We start from the raw sequence: 21,000 nt of genomic DNA, 5'->3' as shown, positions 1-21,000 counted from the left end.
TTTAAATTTATGAATGGCGGGAACTTAACTGCCAAATTAATATGAAAAACATGTATTTTCCTAAAATTGAGGGTTTTTTTTTAATTTGTCACATAACATTACTTCCCAGAATTTGATCCTTATAAGCGACACTTTCAGATAGTGGAATAATATAGAGGATTTATTTTTTTTCAAAATGAACTCATTCGATTCCCGGCCGAGGAAAAAGATATTTTAAAAAACTAATGATGCAGTTTTGGTTTTTATCAAAATCGGCCTCGTAACTCCTTTCAGCATTTTTCGCTAATCCTTATGGAACTGTTCCTATGGCGGACGGCCACCTGCACGAGCGACACAACACGTCAGCGTGGAACGTTCCGCGATGGCACGATGCAGCGTAATTACCATGTAGGGCTGGCGCGATGCAGCCTTAACGTGTAGGGCTGTCCCTTACACTTAACTAGTTCAATAATAAACAATATTTACTAAACTTAGAGAACATATAAATATATAGGAATGAAGGCCACAGAAAGTATGGAAGATCTTAAAAACGACGGGAACATACCCCGTTTATCCATTACAGATTTTTATAAAACCTATCAAAACTTTCCATCGCTTTAACAACCGACATTGTAAAGAGGTTTGATTTCAGCGACACTCTTTTCAAAATAAAAAAAATCGAGGCTCCACTCAAAAATGTAATATTAAAACTCAGGTCCCTCTTACTGAAACTATTTCCAATACTTAACAAATTCCTAACAGCCCAGAAATTAGACGCTGAATGGAGAGCTCATTTTTTACTGGATTTTGCTCAGCACCAACTTTACTCAAACACCTGCTGAAGACTATTTGGGAAAAGTGTTCAGTCACAAAGACACCGCAGTGCAAAAATTATTTCCAAACTTAAAAATTGCAATACTGTTATTACTTGTGTTACCTCTTGCCAATGCATACGTAAAAAGAACATATAGCTATTTCAAAAACATAAAATCAGCAAATAGAAATAAACTACATACAGACACCACAATATCATTGAGAGTCACAGAAGCATTAAAGACAAAGGGCGGTACTACTAAATTTACACCATCAAAAATATGTTACATATAATAGTTTGGCAAAAATCTGAATAAAATTAACTAAAGTATTTAAATTTTTTAGGTATTTTTCCCCCAATTTATAAATTAGGGAGCATTTGCTATAATTTTCGGGGAATTAGGATAACAGGAATCGGCAACCCTGACTGTCAACGACACAGAGTGTTTAATAATTATTTAATAAAGATTAAGTGTGAATTCATAATGTCTCTTTTCAGCGTAACAATTTATCTCCTGGGCCTGATGCCCGCTAGCCGCATATACCTTCGTGATAGATGAAGAATCTGACGAGGATCTTGCGGTATCGCCTGTATCAGTGTTCAAATAATATTACTACATAGTAAATTATCATGTTAGTAATTTATTATGAATGAGGACATAGAAATACCAGTCGTTTCCAATGGAGGTAATACTACGGGGGTTAAACTAGGCGTAAAATTCAATTAGAATGCTTCACCTGGCAAAGTCCAAATTATTAAAAAAATACAACACTTCGGAGATCCTATCTGTAGACCCGTTAAATTTTCCAAAGCTTCACAGGGCTTTGCTGCAACACCAACTTTTGTAGAGTTAAAATTGAACGATGAACTAGGTCATCGCAATAACAAGGATTTCTTACCCGCGTTGACAAGTACTGTACTAGAAAAGAGAGAGAATATTGTCGACTAACAATAGGCGATTGTTAAAAAAATCGAATAAATCGACATTCGAAAGAATCAACAATCGATTGTCGATTTATTCGTAGTTAACAAAAACAATCGAATAACAATCAACAACATTCGAACAACAAACGACATTCGAATAACAATTCACGTTCGAATAACAATATTCATGCGAATAACAATCGACGTTCGAATAACAATCTTCATGCAAATAACAATCAACGTTCGAATAACAATCGACGTTTGAATAATATTCGACGTTCGATTAACAATTGTCATGCGAATAACAATTGTCATGCGAATAACAATCGACATTCGAATAACAATCGACATTCGAATAACATTCGACGTTCGAATAACAATTGTCATACGAATAACAATTGTCATGCGAATAACAATCGACATTCGAATAACAATCGACATTCGAACAACAGACGACATTCGAATAACAATTGACGATCGAATAACAATCGTTATGCGAAAAACAATCGACATTCGAATAACAATCGACGTTTGAATAACAATCGACGTTCGAACAACAGACGATATTCGAATAACAATTGTCATGCGAATAACAATTGTCATGCGAATAACAATCGACATTCGAATAACAATCGACATTCGACGTTCGAATAACAATTGTCATACGAATAACAATTGTCATGCGAATAACAATTGACATTCGAATAACAATCGACATTCGAATAACAATCGATATTCGAATAACAATCGCCGTTTGAATAACAATCGACACTCGAATAACAATCGACATTCGAATAACAATCGAAGTTTGAATAACAATCTACATTTGAATAACAATCGAGATTCGAATATCAATCCACATTCGAATAACAATCGACGTTTGAATAATAATCGACATTCGAATAACAATCGACATTCGAATAACAATCGACATTCGAATAACAATCGACATTCGAGAAACAATCGACATTCGAATAATTACACTGGTGAACACTGTTTCTTTCACATGAAGTTAGTGATGATTTTTTTTTATGTTGGCAACCCTTCATTAAAAAACAAATATTATTTCCTTCCAATCACGTCCAGTTTTTTTTGTGACACCTATAGATACATTTCTAGCTTATAGGGATGGCGATTCTTTCCGAAAAATATCGATTCGAATCGAAGTGTACGAGTAATAAATCGATTCCAAAAAAATCGAGGCCCAAAGAATCGATTATAAGAAATCGATCATTGATCTTTTCGGCGATCTTTTAAAAAGGGCGAAGATAGTGAAAAAAAGGTCATCACGACCAAACAAGCACTGGAATACGTATGCATATGCAAAACATGTGTATAACACATTAAACCAACATCGAAAAGATCGACTTTCGATTTTATAGGATGAAAGATCGATTCACTGAATCGATCCATTACTGGAGATATATTAAAATAATAGCTGATTATTTTGGGCCAAAAGATCAATTCTTCGATTAATCGATCTCAGATCGCCCTACTAACCTCAAAACGCGTTTTTATAACATAAACTTTATTTCGCCAACTGTATAACTACTGTATTTCACTAATTGACATTTTACATTGTTTTGGGGTGTAATATTTCTTTAAAAATACATATGCTGCACTCTCATTTGGATTTCTTTCCCACAAACTGGGGTGCTATGAATGATGAACAAGGCGAGAGGTTTCATCAGGACTTTTCTTCGATAGAGAAGCGCTACCAAGGGAAATGAAGTCCACGAATGCAAGAAGATTATTGTTGGAATCTTAAAAGAGACCAACCAGATGAAATGAAATGAAATGAAATGAAATGAAATGAAATGAAATGAAATGAAATGAAATGAAATGAAATGAAATGAAATGAAATGAAATGAAATGAAATGAAATGAAATGAAATGAAATGAAATGAAATGAAATGAAATGAAATGAAATGAAATGAAATGAAATGACGGCACTTACAAATTGTCAGGTACAATTTTTTTCTTAAACTACTACCGGATCGGAACGCGACCTCTACTGAGAAGATCCGGTAAGAAACTCAGCGGGTTTGTCTTTTTTTTTTTTAATAATAATTATTCTCTTTTTTTAATGCCATCATTTTTACATATAATTAATAAAGCATTAGCTCCAGTATCTTGCTTTACATATATCTAAAAAAGAAGTTTGTTCAGCAAGATACGCTACACTTTGACAATTTCTTAATTAATTAATAATTTTATTTTGTTATTGATCAGTCCCAAGCTGTTTTATCATCAATATAATCATAAATTTTATAATAGGCTTTACGACTAAGTTTGATTTTGATTATGGCTTTAAATTTATTAATTGACAAATTTCTGATTTCGGAGGGAAGATAAAAACGTATACATTGACCCATAAAAGAATTACTTATTTTGTGGAGACGAGTAACATGTGTAGAAAGATTATGTTTGTTCCTTGTATTTACATTATGCGTGTCACACCGTTTTACAAATTTATTAATATTTTTCCTTACATACATTAGATTTTCATATATGTATTGAGATATAACAGTTAGAATATTTATTTCTTTAAACAGTTCTTTTAGTGAAGCTCTTGGAGGCAGGCTGTAGATAGCTCGTATAGCTCTCTTTTGCAATATAAAAATATCATTTAGGTGTGACGAGCACCCCCATAGCAATATACCATAGGTCATAATGCTATGAAAGTAACTAAAATAAACTATTCTAGCTGTTTCTACATCAGTTAGAAGTCTAATTTTTCTAACAGCATATGCCGCCGAACTGACTCTACCCGACAATTTATCTATATGGGAACCCCATTGCAATTTGGCGTCAACAGTAACACCTAGGAAAACAGTTGACTCCACAGGATCCAAGACCGTTCCATTTAATAGCTCATTGGTTTCAACATGCTTCATGTTGGGTAACGAGAACTTGATACATTTAGTTTTCTTCTCATTAAGAAGAAGATTATTTATATTGAACCAATGGATAACTTTCGAGAGAGCATTGTTTACTTCGTCATAATTGTTTAATTGTCTTTTAATCCTAAACAAAAGTGAAGTGTCATCTGCAAACAATACATGATTATTCCCTACATAGTAGGGCAAGTCATTACTATAAATTAAAAACAGGAATGGACCGAGTATTGAACCCTGTGGCACGCCCATTGTAACAGAAGCGCCGGGCGATTTTGTACCATTTACATCAACCCTCTGAATTCTATTATTTAAGTAAGAAGTCAAAAGGTTGAGAGCCTTGTTCCTGATTCCGTAGTGGTGTAATTTCCTGACAAGTGTCTCATGGTGGACACAATCAAAGGCCTTAGATAAATCACAAAACACACCTAGGGCATCGCGCGAGCAATCCCAGGCCTCATAAATATGCTTTAACAATTCAATCCCTGCATCTATAGTAGAGCGATTCCTTCTAAAACCAAATTGGTTGTCATGAGGTATTTTGTTTTTATTAAAATACTTCAGCAGTTCATTTAAAACAAGTTTTTCAAAAATTTTACTTAATGTTGGTAGAATAGAAATTGGCCGAAAATTGGTTGGATCAGAATTACTTCCCGATTTGAACAAGGGAATCACTCTACTTTGTTTCATAAGGTCAGGAAAAACACCATAAGTAACACAAGCATTGAACACAGAAGCCAAGTGCGGTGCAATAAGATTGATAATGGATGAAACGGCTTTGACGGAGAGCCCCCATAGATCTGCCGTTTTCTTTGAATCAAGACTATTGAAGGCTTTAAGAATATCATTCGCATTAACAACTGAAATTTCAAATCCTGTGCTACATTCATTTACACTTTGTTTAAGTGTGTTTTCAGCGGAAATAAGAGATGATTTCAGAGTTTTAGTTGTTAAAATAGGCATATTAGTAAAGAAATTCTCAAACTCTGATGCCACCTCTAGATCCCCTTTTTACATCAATATTATTTATTTTTAAATTAAACTCTTGCTGATGTGTCAAATTCTTATTGATTTCACTGTTAATAATATTCCATGTTGTTTTAATTTTATTCGAAGATTTTTGAATTTTATTTCTTAAATATAGAGACTTAGCACAGGAACAGGCTATCTTAAATATTTTAGAATATTTTTTACATTTTCCCTAAATTTAACATCATGGTTATAAGATCTTTCATAATATAGATCATATAATTTGTGTCTACTTTTGAAAATACCTTTAGTTGCCCATTCACTAAATTTGGCAGTGTCACTTAAAGTTATCGGTTTAAAAACTTTGCCAAATTCACCACTGATCAGATTAAACATAGAATTATATAATATATCAGGGTCACCGTGTATAGGCAACAAAGGAACTTTTTGAGCCAAATTGTTTTTAAATACTTCAAGGCGGTTGTTATTTATAGGAACAAACTTAATTTTCTTTTTTTGCACCTTCTTAACTTTCCTAGGGAAACTGCTAATTGACCACAATGATCAGATTCTAAATTGTGTATAATTAATGAATTTAAAGGTTTCAAGTCTGTAAAAATATTATCTATACAAGTTGAGCTCATAGCAGTTATCCTAGTCGGTTCTCGGAAAATGTTGTACAAGTTATAAGATTTAAAAAGCAGAATAAATTTCTTGCTTTGAGGTGTACTTTCTAGTATATTGATGTTAAAGTCCCCACAAACGACAATTCCCTTATTTGAATTTGAAATTTTAAATAAAACTTCTTCCATTATCTTTTCAAAATCCTCATAGGATGGAATAGGGGGTCTATATACGTTAACAACCAGGAACTGGTCAAACTCTATACAGGAGATTTCAATAACTCGCTCAGCAGACAGGTTCACAATGTCCTTTCGTTCTTTATATTCTATATTTTTATTAACAATTATGAGGGAACCACCACGTATCATGTTTGTTCTACTGAACGAGCTGGCAACCTGATGCTTGCAAAAATTAAATAGGACTTGATCGGTTTTCAACCAGTGTTCTGTTATGCAAAGAATATCTACATTACTATTATTTAAAAATAATTCTATTTCTAGATCTTTGCCTATCATACCTTGAATATTCTGATGCACCAGGTTGATAGAGTATTTGATTGAAGTATGTTTCTTATTCTTAAGTAGTTTGTTATTATTACATTCATATGAATTATTCACATTATTATTTATTAAAATGTCAATATTATTAAATGAATTACCATTTGACATAAATGGTTGTAAATTATTATTATATAAATTGCCAGAGGTGCACTCTGTTGTCTTATCAATTAATTTAAATTATCCAATGTCAAGTTAAAATTATTGGATGTCAATATTTTTAAATTATTATTCTGCTCAATAGAAGCAGGTTTAGTTGCCAAGTTTTTGGCAGAAATGTCAAAATAATATTCTAGCACAACAGCTATCCGTCTTTTATAAAATCTAGGGACATAGTGATTATCCCCTGTCAAATAATAATTCTTACTAAACGAGTTAGTATCGATCAAATGAAATTTATGATTGCACATTGCAGTATGCAAAGTCATATTTAACTTATATCTAATATTATTCTCAATATGCTCAATATGCTCAGATGCTAAATATTCTCGAAAATAACATTTATAAATTGTACATTTAACAATTCCTTCTTTAAGTGTAGCAATTTTTTCTATATATACCTACAAAGATATCAAATATATGTTTCTATATCACAAAGATACCTGACGTGTCAATTTTATTTCCTTGATGTATTATTGTTTGTAGGCCCTAGTATATTCAAAATTTGACATAACTTTTCGTGTGACAATTTTTTTTTTTTTTTTGTTGACCAGTGTTATCGACGTTCGAATAACAACTGATGTTTGAATAACAATCAACCATTGTAATAATAATTGCCGACTGAATATAAATTATACCGGGCGGCCACATACTCGTCGAGTGGCGAGTGAAGTAGCGAGTGAAATGGGCAGGGACGTCGTGTGACCGGACTCTCATCATGCCGCTCGACTGACGCTCGTTTACTGAATTTTGTTGAATTTTTGGAGTTGCCACTGGAAAATATATAGTATTGTACTTTATATTTTAGTCGATTGTACTATATATTGTAGAAAAATAATTATACCACATATCATTTCATACTAAAGACACTATAGTATAGTATATCATCGATAATCCAGATGTACTCATCCACTAAATTCGTTTCAAGATAATGTTTTCAAAAAGAGATCATCTGAAAAATACAATATACGTCTTCTTGGTACACACCAAGAAGTAGTAAGTATAATATACATTATAGAAAAATTTTGCAGAAAAATATAAAATATGTGTTCTTAACGTATATGTGGGAGCAAATACGGCAGTTCTCCTATTATAAAATGAAATGATTAAACACCTGAGGTAATCTACCTGCATCTTAAAATATGAAAACAAGTGCACGTCCGGCCCTTATAAAAAGGGCCTCACTGGCGACATCGGGGCATTATTGCTAGAGCTATGGAACAGTGTGGACCTAGGACGGCGTTACGCTGCCCGAAGAATATACGAAGCTCAACAATTCTCGGGTGGTTTTCTTTCGAAGGTTTCATTATGAGTCATCACCAACATAACAACAATTGTGACGTCAGCGGTGCTGAGGTCACGCCCTTTTAAAAATACTACGGCCGGTGTTACTTCGTTATATATTATAGAAAGTAGTTATCAGAAAAATGTATTTACGAGTAACTACTCGTTTCGTTACTTCGTCGTTTAGTTACTCGTACATTAAAATTAATTGGCGAAATACTATTTCTTCAAAAAATTGGCAGCCCTACCGACGTGAGTAGGGCAGCGTGTGGCCACGGCACCTTGTGTTACACAAGAATTCAACAAACCGGAATGACCACTTAAAAAGACAGGACCCTTCCAAATAATTGAACTACAACAACAGATAAAACCACAAGAAAATGCACAGATTCCAAGAGCAGAACAAAACATTGAAGTTACTACAGATGAACCTCCTCCCCCTTAAAAGACAACGCTAGTTATGACTGTATGCTGCCACACAAAAGGATATTGACAGCGATTCCTTCGACCGACGCTTATTAAATATGATTTTTCATGAATCATCATTATCAGCTCTCATCACACGTGGAATATACGAGTTAGGTTTCACTAATTTTGTCAACTTATTGCAGCCTCGTTACAACCTACCTAGTCGTACAAAATATCAGAAACTTTACTATTGCAGGGGTATGAAAGTGCTTTAAATAACCTAAATGGAATAATAGCAAACGTCCATTACCACATTATCACATTGTCCATTGCCGCAGATTTATGGACATCAGATAGCAACAAATGTTACATTACCGTAACCAGTCACTTCATACTTATGATGTGCCGAGTCTGCCATTTTTGGTATTCGAGTACTTTAGTACTCATATAAAAAAGAATCGAGTCAGTACTCGAGTCCAAAGTATTCACAAAGTACTCGAGTACTTTGCACAACATACAGTCCAATAGCACGGAAGAGCAAAAAAAAAAACGCCACTCACTACACAAAATTACACTAAACAAGTTTTTACTTGTACGAATAGTAGTTGTAGTGTACGAGTATCGTCAGTATTCGAGTATTACTGGTACTCGAGTATCACTATTGGTACTCGAGTATGCGAGTTTATGTAAGTACTCGAGTACTGACTCGAGTCGACCTGACTCGGCACATCTCTACTTCATACATGACTTAAAATTGAAGAGCTGTGTGCTAGGTACGGAAGAAATAACATAAAATCACAGTGCTTAAAACATTAGTGATAATATTATTAATATTTTATCAAAGTATCCTAGGTGCTTAGAAAAAATATCTGTGGTAGTTACTGATAACACAAGTTATATGAAATGAGCCGTTACGAACTATTTAAAAAAATCACCACCGCTGTGTTGTCCGCACTCTAAATCTCTCATTCAGGAGTCAATAACAAATTGTAGGAATCTGAATACCATCCTTACTAATATTATAAATCTGAAAGTAACTCTGTCTGTCTGTCTGTCTGTCTGTCTGGTTGTCTTTTCTTCACGCCCAAACCACTGAACCGATTTTAATGAAAATTTGTACAAAGATAGTCTGAGACCCGAGAAAGGACATAGGATAGTTTTTATCCCGGAAATCCCACGGGAACTAGGGATGGCGATGTAAGATCGATTAATCGGAGAATCGATCTTTTGGACCCAAAACATCGATTATTTTAATCGATATTAGTAAGGATTGAATCGTAAAATATGCATTTGATCAAGTGATGATCTTTAGCAAAGTTGAAGCTATGAATTATCAGTTTTATGTATGTTAGTATGTTATATTATTTTCTTTTAAACGCGGGTGAAGCCGCGGGCAAAAACTAGTATTAAATAAGTGTCGCGCTTTGTACACTCATTTTAAACACGGTAATGTCGCCACTTATAAAATTAAGGCAAAACCCAATCGAACATGGATTTGCCATTAATAAATTTAATAAACTACTTTTCTACCCGTTGGAACTCCATTCTTATCATGTTAGAAAGATTTTTAGAGATAAGAATCCCATTATCTGCAACTCTTATTTCGTTAATGATAAGACAGAAAATTTAGAAGCCACTGAATGGGCTGCCATTGACGATATCATTCCACTTTTAAAACCAATTCATAAAATGATAGACGAACTGTCTGGGGAGGAGTACCCAATTCTTTCGCGACCTTTAACACGAGCAATGCAATATATACTACAAAAGCGTCAAAGCACAGATATTGGAATTAAACTGAAAGGTATTCTGTGCGATATTATCGGTAGAAGATTGGGGGCTTAGAATCGCACAAATGGGTATCTCTGAGTACCCTAGCGGATCCCTGTTCTAAAAAAAAACAGGCTTCGGATTGCCTGAAAAGCAGCTTGTTGACGATGAAGACTGATTACAAGGAAAAAGGTTTTATATATTTTTACCTTTTATATTTTTGTATTTTTAAAAAGAAATATATTATATGTCACTTCTGACTACTTACAAATAATGGAACGCTGTTTTTCTCCAACTTCCTTTTTTATAATTAAAAAACCTCGAATAGTTCGCATAAGCCTTCACCCTTTAGACGCTGCGAGCCACCGGAGCCCTACACAGCTAACACGCAATAGTAGCCTATTGAACAATGTGCAGGGTAAATAATGTATGTACAAGGTAGGCAGTGTGCATCTAGGAGTACTAGTACTGCAACAGAAACAATCCAACAAAATATAAATATAAATGACATAGATGATCTATGGGGAGTTTTTGATCAAAAAGTTATATCAAAAACGACATCTACAACGCCCACTTCGTCCGCCACATTAACTGTTAAACAATACGTAGACATGCCCCTCATCCACAGGAAATAAGATACAATTATTTTTGGGGAAACGCACCATATAACATTTGCCACGTCCTTTACATCAATTGGCTTTTAAGTACTTATGTATACCTGCAGCTTCCTTGCGTTCAGAGTTTTTCAAAAGCAGGTTATTTACCAAATCAAGAAGAAACAGACTGGCACCAAAAAAAATGAAGTAATATTTTTAACTACTTTAAAAAATAAAGTTATTTTGATCATTTATTTGACAACGGTATACAAGTTCCGTTTTTACCCTTTGGATACGGAACCCTAATAAAGTTGCTGTAGTAAGGTGAAGCGACAATAAAGTAGTAACACTGATCAGTTCCTTTGTTGATTCCTACCTTATTGAAAAAAATAGGCGGTACACAAAGCATACACCAGGCATAAGGGAGGGATTGATATAGCACATACGTTTATATCCCTATACCGAATCCCTTTCGAGAGCCAAGGGTGGTTATATCATATTCACTCAGTTATTGGATACATGTATCAACAAAGCGTGGCTCTTATACAAACGGGATGGAAGACAAAAAAATCTTTGAAGAAATTTCGGTTAGAGTTATTTAAAGCACAAGATCCTAGTTTCGTTAGAGAATGAAAGGAAGACTGAAAACCCCACTGTATCGCGACCAGGAGACATTACATATGATGAATCAGGACATTTTCCGGATTCTTCTGATAAACAGTCTCGCAGTAGGTTATGTAAATAAATGAATGAACCAAGTAAAACTTGTGAAGATAAAGGAAAGGAACCTTCGTCAACAGTATATAAAAAAGTTTGTTAGATATAAGAGAAAAAGGACTGGACAGTGGACACAGCAGCTAGTAAACTCATTTCATCATTAATCAAAACAGGTATCTATAGACGCTGAAATGCAGAAGCTGGTGCGAGCAGAATATGTGCACGATATATTACTGAAATAATTAACCTATTCAATTTAATAAATTTTTGGTCGCAGATTGTTCCAGTAAGAATATTCGAAATTTTGTGTTTTGCTCAGCGGAAGCGAGATTAAAAATAAAAAAAAAATAAGCATTATGTAATGGATGGGACATTCAGATCATATCCACAACTGTTTGCTCAAATCCACACTATTCAAGGAGGTGTGGGTAATAGTAATGGCACCAATGTGTACAACATCGGTGCCGTTACTATTGGTCTATGTCTTTCTTTCCGAAAAAATATTAGCTCTTATTCTCTATTCCTTCAGTTAATAAAATGCCAAATTGATTATGGGGGTCCAGCAGTAATAACTAGTGTTGCAACAGATAGCAGTGTACCAGTTTGCAACGGATACCGGATATCCGGCGGGACAGAGTCGTTTGGTGCATCGCAAGAAGTACGCTTGCGAAGGTCACGCGCGAACGATCGGGCGGCTAGGTTAAACTCGGTTCAGTTAAAAAAAATGTAGAGGACGAGAGACAGCGTCAGGTGTATCTCGCAAAGCTCGTTTTGAGATTGTTTTGGAAGGTAGCTAAGGAAAACAATACTAGCCAGGTATTGCGAATTGTCCGCAATCGTGACCCTTTTTCATGGTGGGCAGCTAACGCTAAACAATACCCAAATTTGACAAAGTTGGGCAAAATCTATCTTTCAGCACCAACATGTACAGCGAAAGATTTTTTTCTGAAACTGGTCTAATGTACGAAAACAAACGCAACCGCTTGCTACCTCTTAATACCGAGAAACTTGTATATATCTGTTACAATCCAGCGTTAGTGCAGTATGAGTACTAATTTACTAAATAGTAATTCATGATGAATTATTATAATAGTATATATATAAATATAGTATTGTACTTAGATTTTTTAGCTACGTTAAAGACCAACAAAGCGTGAGAAAGACATATGTCTAGCCATATAGACAATCTACTAGAGAGAAAGAGATGCCACGAGAAGTCATAAAGGCATGTCAATTTCTCTCTGAATAAGCGGCCCTAAGCTCCCACGACCACGAGACGTTTTAATATTTTACCGAAAATAATACTACCGTTAATATATTGCTGACTTCTTGTTACAATGGTGTCTTGCTCTATTGTCCAGTGTACTGTTACAAGGAAAAATAATCCACAGAAGTTTACCTGTGAAAGTACGAGTAGATACGATTTTTTATCCCAGGCTTTTAAGCAATATTTCGTCCAATTTCATATTAATTTATCTTGTTACAAATACTTATGAGATAGCTAGATGTAAAATTACCAAAATATACAGGGTGAATTTTTAAAACGGGCCTTCAGGGCCAAATCCGAAACTATAAGGGTTAGCGAAAAATGCTGAAAGGAGTTACGAGGCCGATTTTGATAAAAACTAAAACTGCATCATTCGTTTTTTAAAATATCTTTTTCCCTAGCCGGGAATCGAACGAGTTCATTTTTAAAAAAAAATACACCCTCTATATTATTCCACCGTCTGATAGTGTCGCTTTTAAGGATCAAATTCTGGGAAGTAATGTTATGTGACAAATTAAAGGAAAAGGAAAATTTTGAAGAAAATACATATTTTTCCATACATTGCCATACTAATCCTTAAGGATTATACATAACAAATGATTTATGTGTAATTCTTTAGAAACATACGTAAGTCATACCATTGAAGAATGTGTCGGTTAATCAACTAATTATTCGATGTTATAACCGTGACATACGGCTTAGTATGAGAAAGTAATAGTTTGGCAAGTAAATTACCGCCGTTTTTAGGATTTATTTTTTAATAAAAATAGTAAAGTGATTAAATAGGAAATTGTTATTGTTTGTTGTTTATAACTACGTTTCAACAGTAAATATAATTTTCTATATCTCTTTGTTTAGTTATCACACGGATTTGACTCGAAAAAGATATTCTCGCAAATTGTCAATTTTACATCTGTATTAAACGAAACTCCGCCCATAGCAAGTTAAATCTATTTTAATGGTCCTAAAAGTGACCTTAACTAAGTCGGACATAAAAATATAAATTCTTGAAGAACAAAAGGTCCATTTCGAATGATTTGAAACATTGAGCCAAAAAATTGTTAATACGCGAAATGTTTAAATTGATGAATGGCGGGAACTTAACTGCCAAATTAATATAAAAAAATATGTATTTTCTTAAAATTGAGGCTTTTCCTTTAGTTTGTCATTTATCATTACTTCCCAGATTTTGATCCCTATAAGCAACACTATCAGATAGTGGAATAATATAGAGGGTGTATTTTTTTCAAAATGAAGTCGTTCGATTCCCGGCTAGGGAAAAAGTTATTTTAATAAAGTAATGATGCAGTTTTAGTTTTGATCAAAATCGGCCTCGTAACTCCTTTCAGCATTTTTCTCCTGTATATGACAATTAAATTATTTATTTACGCTCTAGGGCTTGACAAAATATTGACATTATATTATATCGATTAATGTGTCGATAATATAATAATAAAGATCATTTAATGCATCACTAAAATAGTATAAAGGGGATGGTGTTTGTTTCCTTTCGGTAAACAGGAAATAAACGTGGTTGATGGATTATAACGGAATTAAAATATTCTAAATTTTTATGTCAAGTGCCCTGCTATTATAACTCGAATAATATTTGTATAACCTATATCTTTTCAAGGATACCGAGTCGATAAAGTGAGTGAAAAGTGGATAAAAATAATAAATCGGGCAGAATGGACTCCTGTGAAATTGCCAGCAATATGTAGCAAACATTTCGAGGAAAAATGTTTTATACAAAGAAGTTGCCGGCGTTTATTAAAGAAAGATGCAATACCTGCTTTATTTGTGACGATATTTTTTTGCCATCAAGACATTTGGTAACTTCATATATCAATAGAAACTTCATATCATCTCTAAAACTTCAGGTCTACAACCCACACCTGGGACTTCGGCACAAGTACAAATTATTTCTCCAAGAAAAAAGAAACTTATGGGAAAAATTGCAGAAAGTACAATTTTAAGAAATTTAAGAGAAAAAAAGACTAAATGATGAAGAAACGTTAGTAAAAAAATCCAATTTCCATTTCCAAGTTTGAATCATTTGGATTGCTCGAGGCATCGCGAAATAATCGCTGGACCTACATAAGAGGCGACTTATAGATAACCAGTTTCCATTGGAAAGTTGGTTTAAAATCCTTAAATACTATAAAAAAAAAAATACGTTCATACTCTCCAAATCATTGCGATACTATACCGAAATGACATAAGATCAGAACATATAGTGCCACCAACTTTTCTGTTCAGTAGACAAATCTGGAACTAAAACAAAGCCGACCGCCATTTTGAAATGTCATTCCGCTGTCAATTCTTTGAAGTGTGAGTGCTCTTTGTTTTTCGATTCGAATATAATTGTAATAAGTGATTAAAAATGCCTAAGCCTCTCAAAAGTGATGCACGGGTCATTATTTTAAAGGTTTTAGATTTCATGAGGGAAGAAAAACGCCTGCTAGCTCCGAAAATACCGTTTGAGAAAGTGACAGAACGCGTCGCAGCTGCGACAGGTTAGTGTTGCTATGAAGTGTTGATAGTTAATTTATAATTAATAGAAAGTCCCGCGTAAATATTTCAGTTATTTTATTTTACTTAGTTAAAGTGTCACTGAGTATTTTTGGTAGTAAATGTTTTTTTATACTTCATGTATTTATATTTTTGCTACAGGAGTAAGCGAACGATTTGTTTACAAGCTCATGAATGAAAAGAAAAAAGCTGAAGAAAGTAATGTCAAACTATCTACTCCCGGTAAGAATAGAGAAAGAAAAACAGGAAAATTGGACATTGATGATTTTGACATTGGCGTCATACGGAGAAAAATTCATGAATTTTATTCATTTAGGAAAGAAATTCCGACTATACCAAAATTATTAAACATACTTAGAGAAGAAATTGATTTCTCTGCAAAACGTGAAACACTTAGAAAACTGCTGCATAAAATAGGATTTCGTTTTAAAAAAACTAAAACAAATAGAAAAGTGCTATGTGAGCGTAATGACATAACTGCGTGGAGGGCTGCATACTTACAAAAAATTCGTGAGAATGAGTCTGGAGAAAAAAAACCCGTCGTTTATTTAGATGAGACCTATATACACTCATCTCACTCAACTGACAAATGTTGGCAAGGCCCAGATGTTGAAGGTGATTTGGAGCCAGTATCAAAAGGGAATAGGTGGATTATAGTTCATGCAGGAGGCGAAGAAGGTTTTGTAGAGAATGCTCTTCTTGTGTTTAAATCAAACACTAAGAGCGGTGACTACCATGATGAAATGAATAATGATAATTTTAAAAGATGGACTATTAAGAAATTGCTGCCGAACCTGCATAAGCATACTCTTATAGTGATGGACAATGCCCCCTATCACAGCATTTGTGTTAATAAATGTCCCAATTCAAACCACACTAAGGCTGTCATGCAATTGTGGCTGAGGGAGAGAAATATAGAATTTTCTGAGCAAATGACGAAACCTCAACTGCAAGAATTAATAAAGCGTAATAAACCAGCTCCTGAATATGAAATAGATAATCTATTAAAAAGTCATGGCCATTCTGTTCTCAGGTTACCGCCATACCACTGTGATTTGAGCCCAATCGAGATGGTTTGGAGTTCAATGAAGAGAAATGTCGCTGAGCGAAATGTTGGTAAATCTAGTGCTGAAATGCCCCAGTTAATTCAGAATGCATTCGATAAAATAACAAAAGAAGAGTGGAAAAACCATTGTCACCACGTAAAAAGAATTGAAGAAAAATACAGGAACAATGATGGATATTTAGAAGAACCATTCATTATTAAGTTGCATAGTGATAGCGAAAGCGATTCAAGTGACTCTGATGACGAATTATGTAAATCACTTGGCACAGGCACCTCAGGCGCATCGTCATTATTTCGCTCAGGGATGTCTGGTGTGGAGCCCCTCGAAGTTAGAGATCATGACCATAATTATTTTTATAAAATATAAATTTTATTTTTATAAAATATAAATAATTATAGTTAAAATAATTCTGGACTTTTTATTTTTCCTGTCCTAGAATATCATTTAAGAATTAAAATTTAACATTATTAACCTAATTCTTTTTTTTAGGGTGTTTACGAAGGTTATTTATCTTTTTAAATATTTTTTACATATTTTATCTAGTAAAAATCATAGGTCTCAAAGTTGTTGAACTCCCTCTTCAGTAGGCAAATATAATTATATGGTAACATTGGACGCTGCACTAGCGACCCTGTCAACTGAACAGATAAGTTGGTGGCACTATAAATGCCATTTGAGTTTTTTGTTGACTTATGCTGAGTGGTGTATTGTTTAATTTACGTATTTAGGTACATTTCGTAATACTTGTTTTATAATACTAAAAAATAATCATCTATAAAAATATAGTATTTTATTAATTTGGGTAATAATTTGAACACAAAAGCTACGTTGCCACGCCAGGTTCATCGACTCGTTGTCCCTGTAGTACCGGGACCAGAATAGGGCTACGGTAACCCTTGCCTGTCGTAAGAGGCGACTAAAAGGGGCTTCCGGGCTTGCGGGCGGCAAGAGTGGGAGCTCAAACCGTCCAGCAAGCGACCCCGGGAAGGACAGCGGTTTGTGTGGTCGCATATCGCTGTAATCACCAGGGGATTTGAGAGGAGCGTAAATTGCTCCCCCCAGGGCAGAGCCCGATAAAAGGGCATCGCGTTAGGAGGACTCCGGTCGTGTTCCATTGGAGATCCCGGAGTTCTCCACCAAACGCTGAGGACGGCCACCGGGGGGGTTTTAGTGCGGTAAAAATCCCACATAACCCGGCGTCACTCCCATGGCGTTGGGTACCTTTTGAAGGTTTCCCCCTCGTCAACAAAAAAAAAAAAAAAAAAAAAAGGTTCATCGACTCGAATACTGGACATTAATCGATAAAATTATGGAGGTAACAACACTATTTTTGGTAATAAGTTTAATCAAGTGCGTTTAATCTCAACGCAGTGATAGCCTAGTGGTTAAGAAACTCGGCCTCTCGATCGAGGGGTTCGAGGTTCAAGTCCCAGGCACCACGCACCTCTGATTTTTCAAAGTTATGTGCGTATTAGAAATTAATTATCACTTTTAAACTGAGAAGGAAAACATCGTGATGAAACCTGCATAACTGAGAGATTTATATAAAAAAAACTCAAAGATATGTAAAGTCTATCAATACGCACTTGGCCAGTGCGGTGGACTATGGCCTAATCCTTCTCATTATGAGAGGAGACCCGTGCCCAGCAGTGGGACAGTAATGGGTTGTTGATGATGATAATGATGATGTTTAACCTGGCATTGTGTATCTTGACATCCTAAATGTATAGATTACTGTATCATTGTTTATTCTCATGGACGATATTTTCGATATTTTCTGTGGTTCATTGACGATTATAGAAGAATGACCTTAATTTACTTTCTGAAAGCAAATATATGACTATTTTAAAGAGTTAAAAGCAATGGTTATAAGAAATGAAATAGAAATGGACGGGAAAAAAGTATGGTGGTCACATCCAGTAGAGGTGGCAGAAAAAAAAAATCTACTCTACATTTTAAAAAAAGAACAGCCCTTCTTTTAAATCAGACTTTCTACAGAAGTTTTTAGAATGCCCACGGTTAATAATAAAGGTCCAAATGTAAATTTAAATAAAATAATACAGAATAAAAATTCTGATGGCAATATTAAAGGAGCAGCTAAACTTTTGTTTTCAGATGACACTTTAGCTTCACATTCGTCTGATACTTTAGCAGCTCTCCGTGATAAACATCCCACTGTAGATGCGGACTCACAACTACCTGATTTTTCGAGTCCCTCCCAGCATCAATCCTTGACAGTCAGTGGAGAAGATATTATAAATACTATTCGTTCCTTCCCTAATGGCTCTGCTGGAGGTCTAGACGGCATCACACCTCAGCCTTTAAAAGACCTTACTAACCGATTAGTCGGTGATGCTGGGAAATATCTCGTAAGGGAGCTAACATCCCTTATAAACAAAACATGATGTTATCAGGCAATGTGGCTAAAGAAATCACCCCTGTCATTTACGGTGCCAATCTTATTGCTTTCAATAAAAAGGATTGTGGTATTCGGCCCATAGCAGTGGTAGCACTTCAAGAAGAATGGTCTCAAAACTTTGGTGTCGAATGTTCCGTTCGAGGATTAGCGATATTTTGAAGCCTCGAAAACTTGGTTTTGGGGTCAAAGGTGGTTGTGAGGCCGCTGAACATGCTGCACGTACGTTTTTAAATGGAGTCGATAATATAGTGTTTTTCTAAAAATAGATATCCAAAATGCTTTTAATTCGGTTCATAGGGGTGCCCTTCTATCCGAAATTAAAAAATAAGTACCTGAAATTTTTGATTATATCTGGCAATGCTATGGCGCTCCTACTAAATTAATGTCTGGCAATTTTGCAATCGACTCCTCCGTGGGATGTCAGCAAGGCGACCCTATTGGTCCAGTTATTTTTAGTTTGGCTATAATTCCCATTATTAATCAATTAAATTCTAAATTGAATGTATGGTACCTTGATGACGGCAATCTAGGCGGTACTGCATCCACGGTATTTTAAGATTTTAAGCAAGTCATTGATCGTGTCGCTTGTCATTGATTCATTTCGAATCACGTAACTTCAGATCATTTTTCAGACATAGTAGCAAAATTCAAATCATTAACACCAAATATTTCGATAATCTAGTCATAATCTTACATTATTAGAAGCTCCATTATTAGAGGATGCAGTAACGTCTATAATAAATTCTAAATTAGAACTTTTTAACAAATCATCCGGACGTCTTTTTGAAACAAAACCTCACTTGCTATCTACATTCTTCGCCTTTGCCTTTTTACACCAAATTTCTTTACTTGCTCCGTTGTAGTCCTGTTTGGAAATTCCCTTTGGTCACAAATTTAATAGACAGTCCTTTAAACAATGCGTAGCGAAAATATTAATGATGATTGTCCTTGGCGACAGGCTTGCCTGCCGTAAATTTGGAGGGTTAGGAATACGATCCACAGCAAGTGTGGCCCTACCGGCTTTCTTGGCTTCCACTCACAGCTCGTTATCCCTCATCAGCGAAATTTTAAATATAAACCCAGCTGATGTTCGGGTGGCGAGCTTGAGTGAGGCTGTGGAGGCTTGGAGGGTCGCATTTCCTTTAGAAAGTATTCCCGTGGATGATGCTTCTCAACAAAAAACTTGGAACCTGCCTGGCATTTCATCCACGTTTGCCTGTCCCCTTGATCATTGTGCAGACGATACGGAGCGAGCAAGACTTTTGGCTGTTTCCGGAGAAGACTCAGGTCACTGGTTGCACGCACTTCCCTTCCAAAATCTTGGCACCATTCTGGATGCTTCGACACTGAGAATTTCAGTGGGTCTCCGGCTTGGTGCCAAGATTTGTGAACCTCATCGTCGCCTACGTGGCCGAAGCGTGGATAGGAATGGCCGTCATAGGTCTGCTCCAGGAGCGCTGGGCATTTATCTCTTGCCACCGTCTCTGTACCGGCCTTATTAGAACCGAGTGGTTTGTGCAGAGATGACGGCAAGAGACCTGATGTTGCGAATCTTGTGCCGTGGAAATTGGGTCGCGCCCTGGTGTGGGATGTTACATGTGTGGACACTCTAGCCCCAACATACATACATGACACCTGCAGTAGTGTTAGGGCTGCAGCCGACCGCACTCAGTTTCTCAAGCGCCGCAAATATTCTTCAATTATAAAAGATTACGAATTTGCAGCGCTTGCGACTGAGACCTTGAGTCCGTGGTCTGCTGACATGAAACATTTCATGAAAAAGTTGTCCCACAGGCTTATCCCCGCTTCGGGTGACCAGAGGGCTGACAGCTTTTTTGCCCAAAAAATTAGCCTCGCTATACAGCGAGGCAACGCTGCCAGCGTTCTGGGCAGTATGCCACAAGTGGGGATTTTTGACGACATTTTTATATTATAGGTTTAATTTATTATTTAATTTTACTTATTTTTATTTTATTAGATGAAGTTTTATAATGTTATTTTTTTTTGTTTTTGTATCT

General features: G+C 35.3%; 2 protein-coding genes across 2 annotated transcripts in view; one reads left to right on the top strand and one right to left on the bottom strand.

Annotated features, from left to right (window-relative positions):
- LOC140743187 (uncharacterized) overlaps positions 1–21,000 on the bottom strand; it is a 109,010-nt gene that overhangs the window by 81,021 nt on the left and 6,989 nt on the right. The window lies entirely within an intron of this gene.
- Positions 15,206–16,955, top strand: LOC140743189 (uncharacterized). Its single transcript, XM_073074255.1, has 2 exons — positions 15,206–15,480; positions 15,638–16,955. The coding sequence occupies exons 1-2, from the start codon at positions 15,348–15,350 to the stop codon at positions 16,927–16,929; spliced, it is 1,425 nt and encodes a 474-aa protein (XP_072930356.1). The 5' UTR covers positions 15,206–15,347; the 3' UTR covers positions 16,930–16,955.

Source organism: Epargyreus clarus, unplaced genomic scaffold (assembly GCF_041222505.1).
Source record: "Epargyreus clarus isolate Ecla_fem2 unplaced genomic scaffold, WU_Ecla_fem_2.2 ptg000007l, whole genome shotgun sequence".
In the NCBI taxonomy this organism is placed as follows: Eukaryota; Metazoa; Arthropoda; class Insecta; order Lepidoptera; family Hesperiidae; genus Epargyreus; species Epargyreus clarus.
This window is presented reverse-complemented; position numbering and strand designations above follow the sequence as displayed.

Bases quoted from the DNA above. Each gene is read 5' to 3' on its own strand.
- LOC140743189 (XM_073074255.1), top strand. From the start codon at position 15,348: ATGCCTAAGCCTCTCAAAAGTGATGCACGGGTCATTATTTTAAAGGTT. The intron at 15,481-15,637 runs GTTAGTGTTGCT...TTTTTGCTACAG, and splicing joins ACGCGTCGCAGCTGCGACAG to GAGTAAGCGAACGATTTGTT.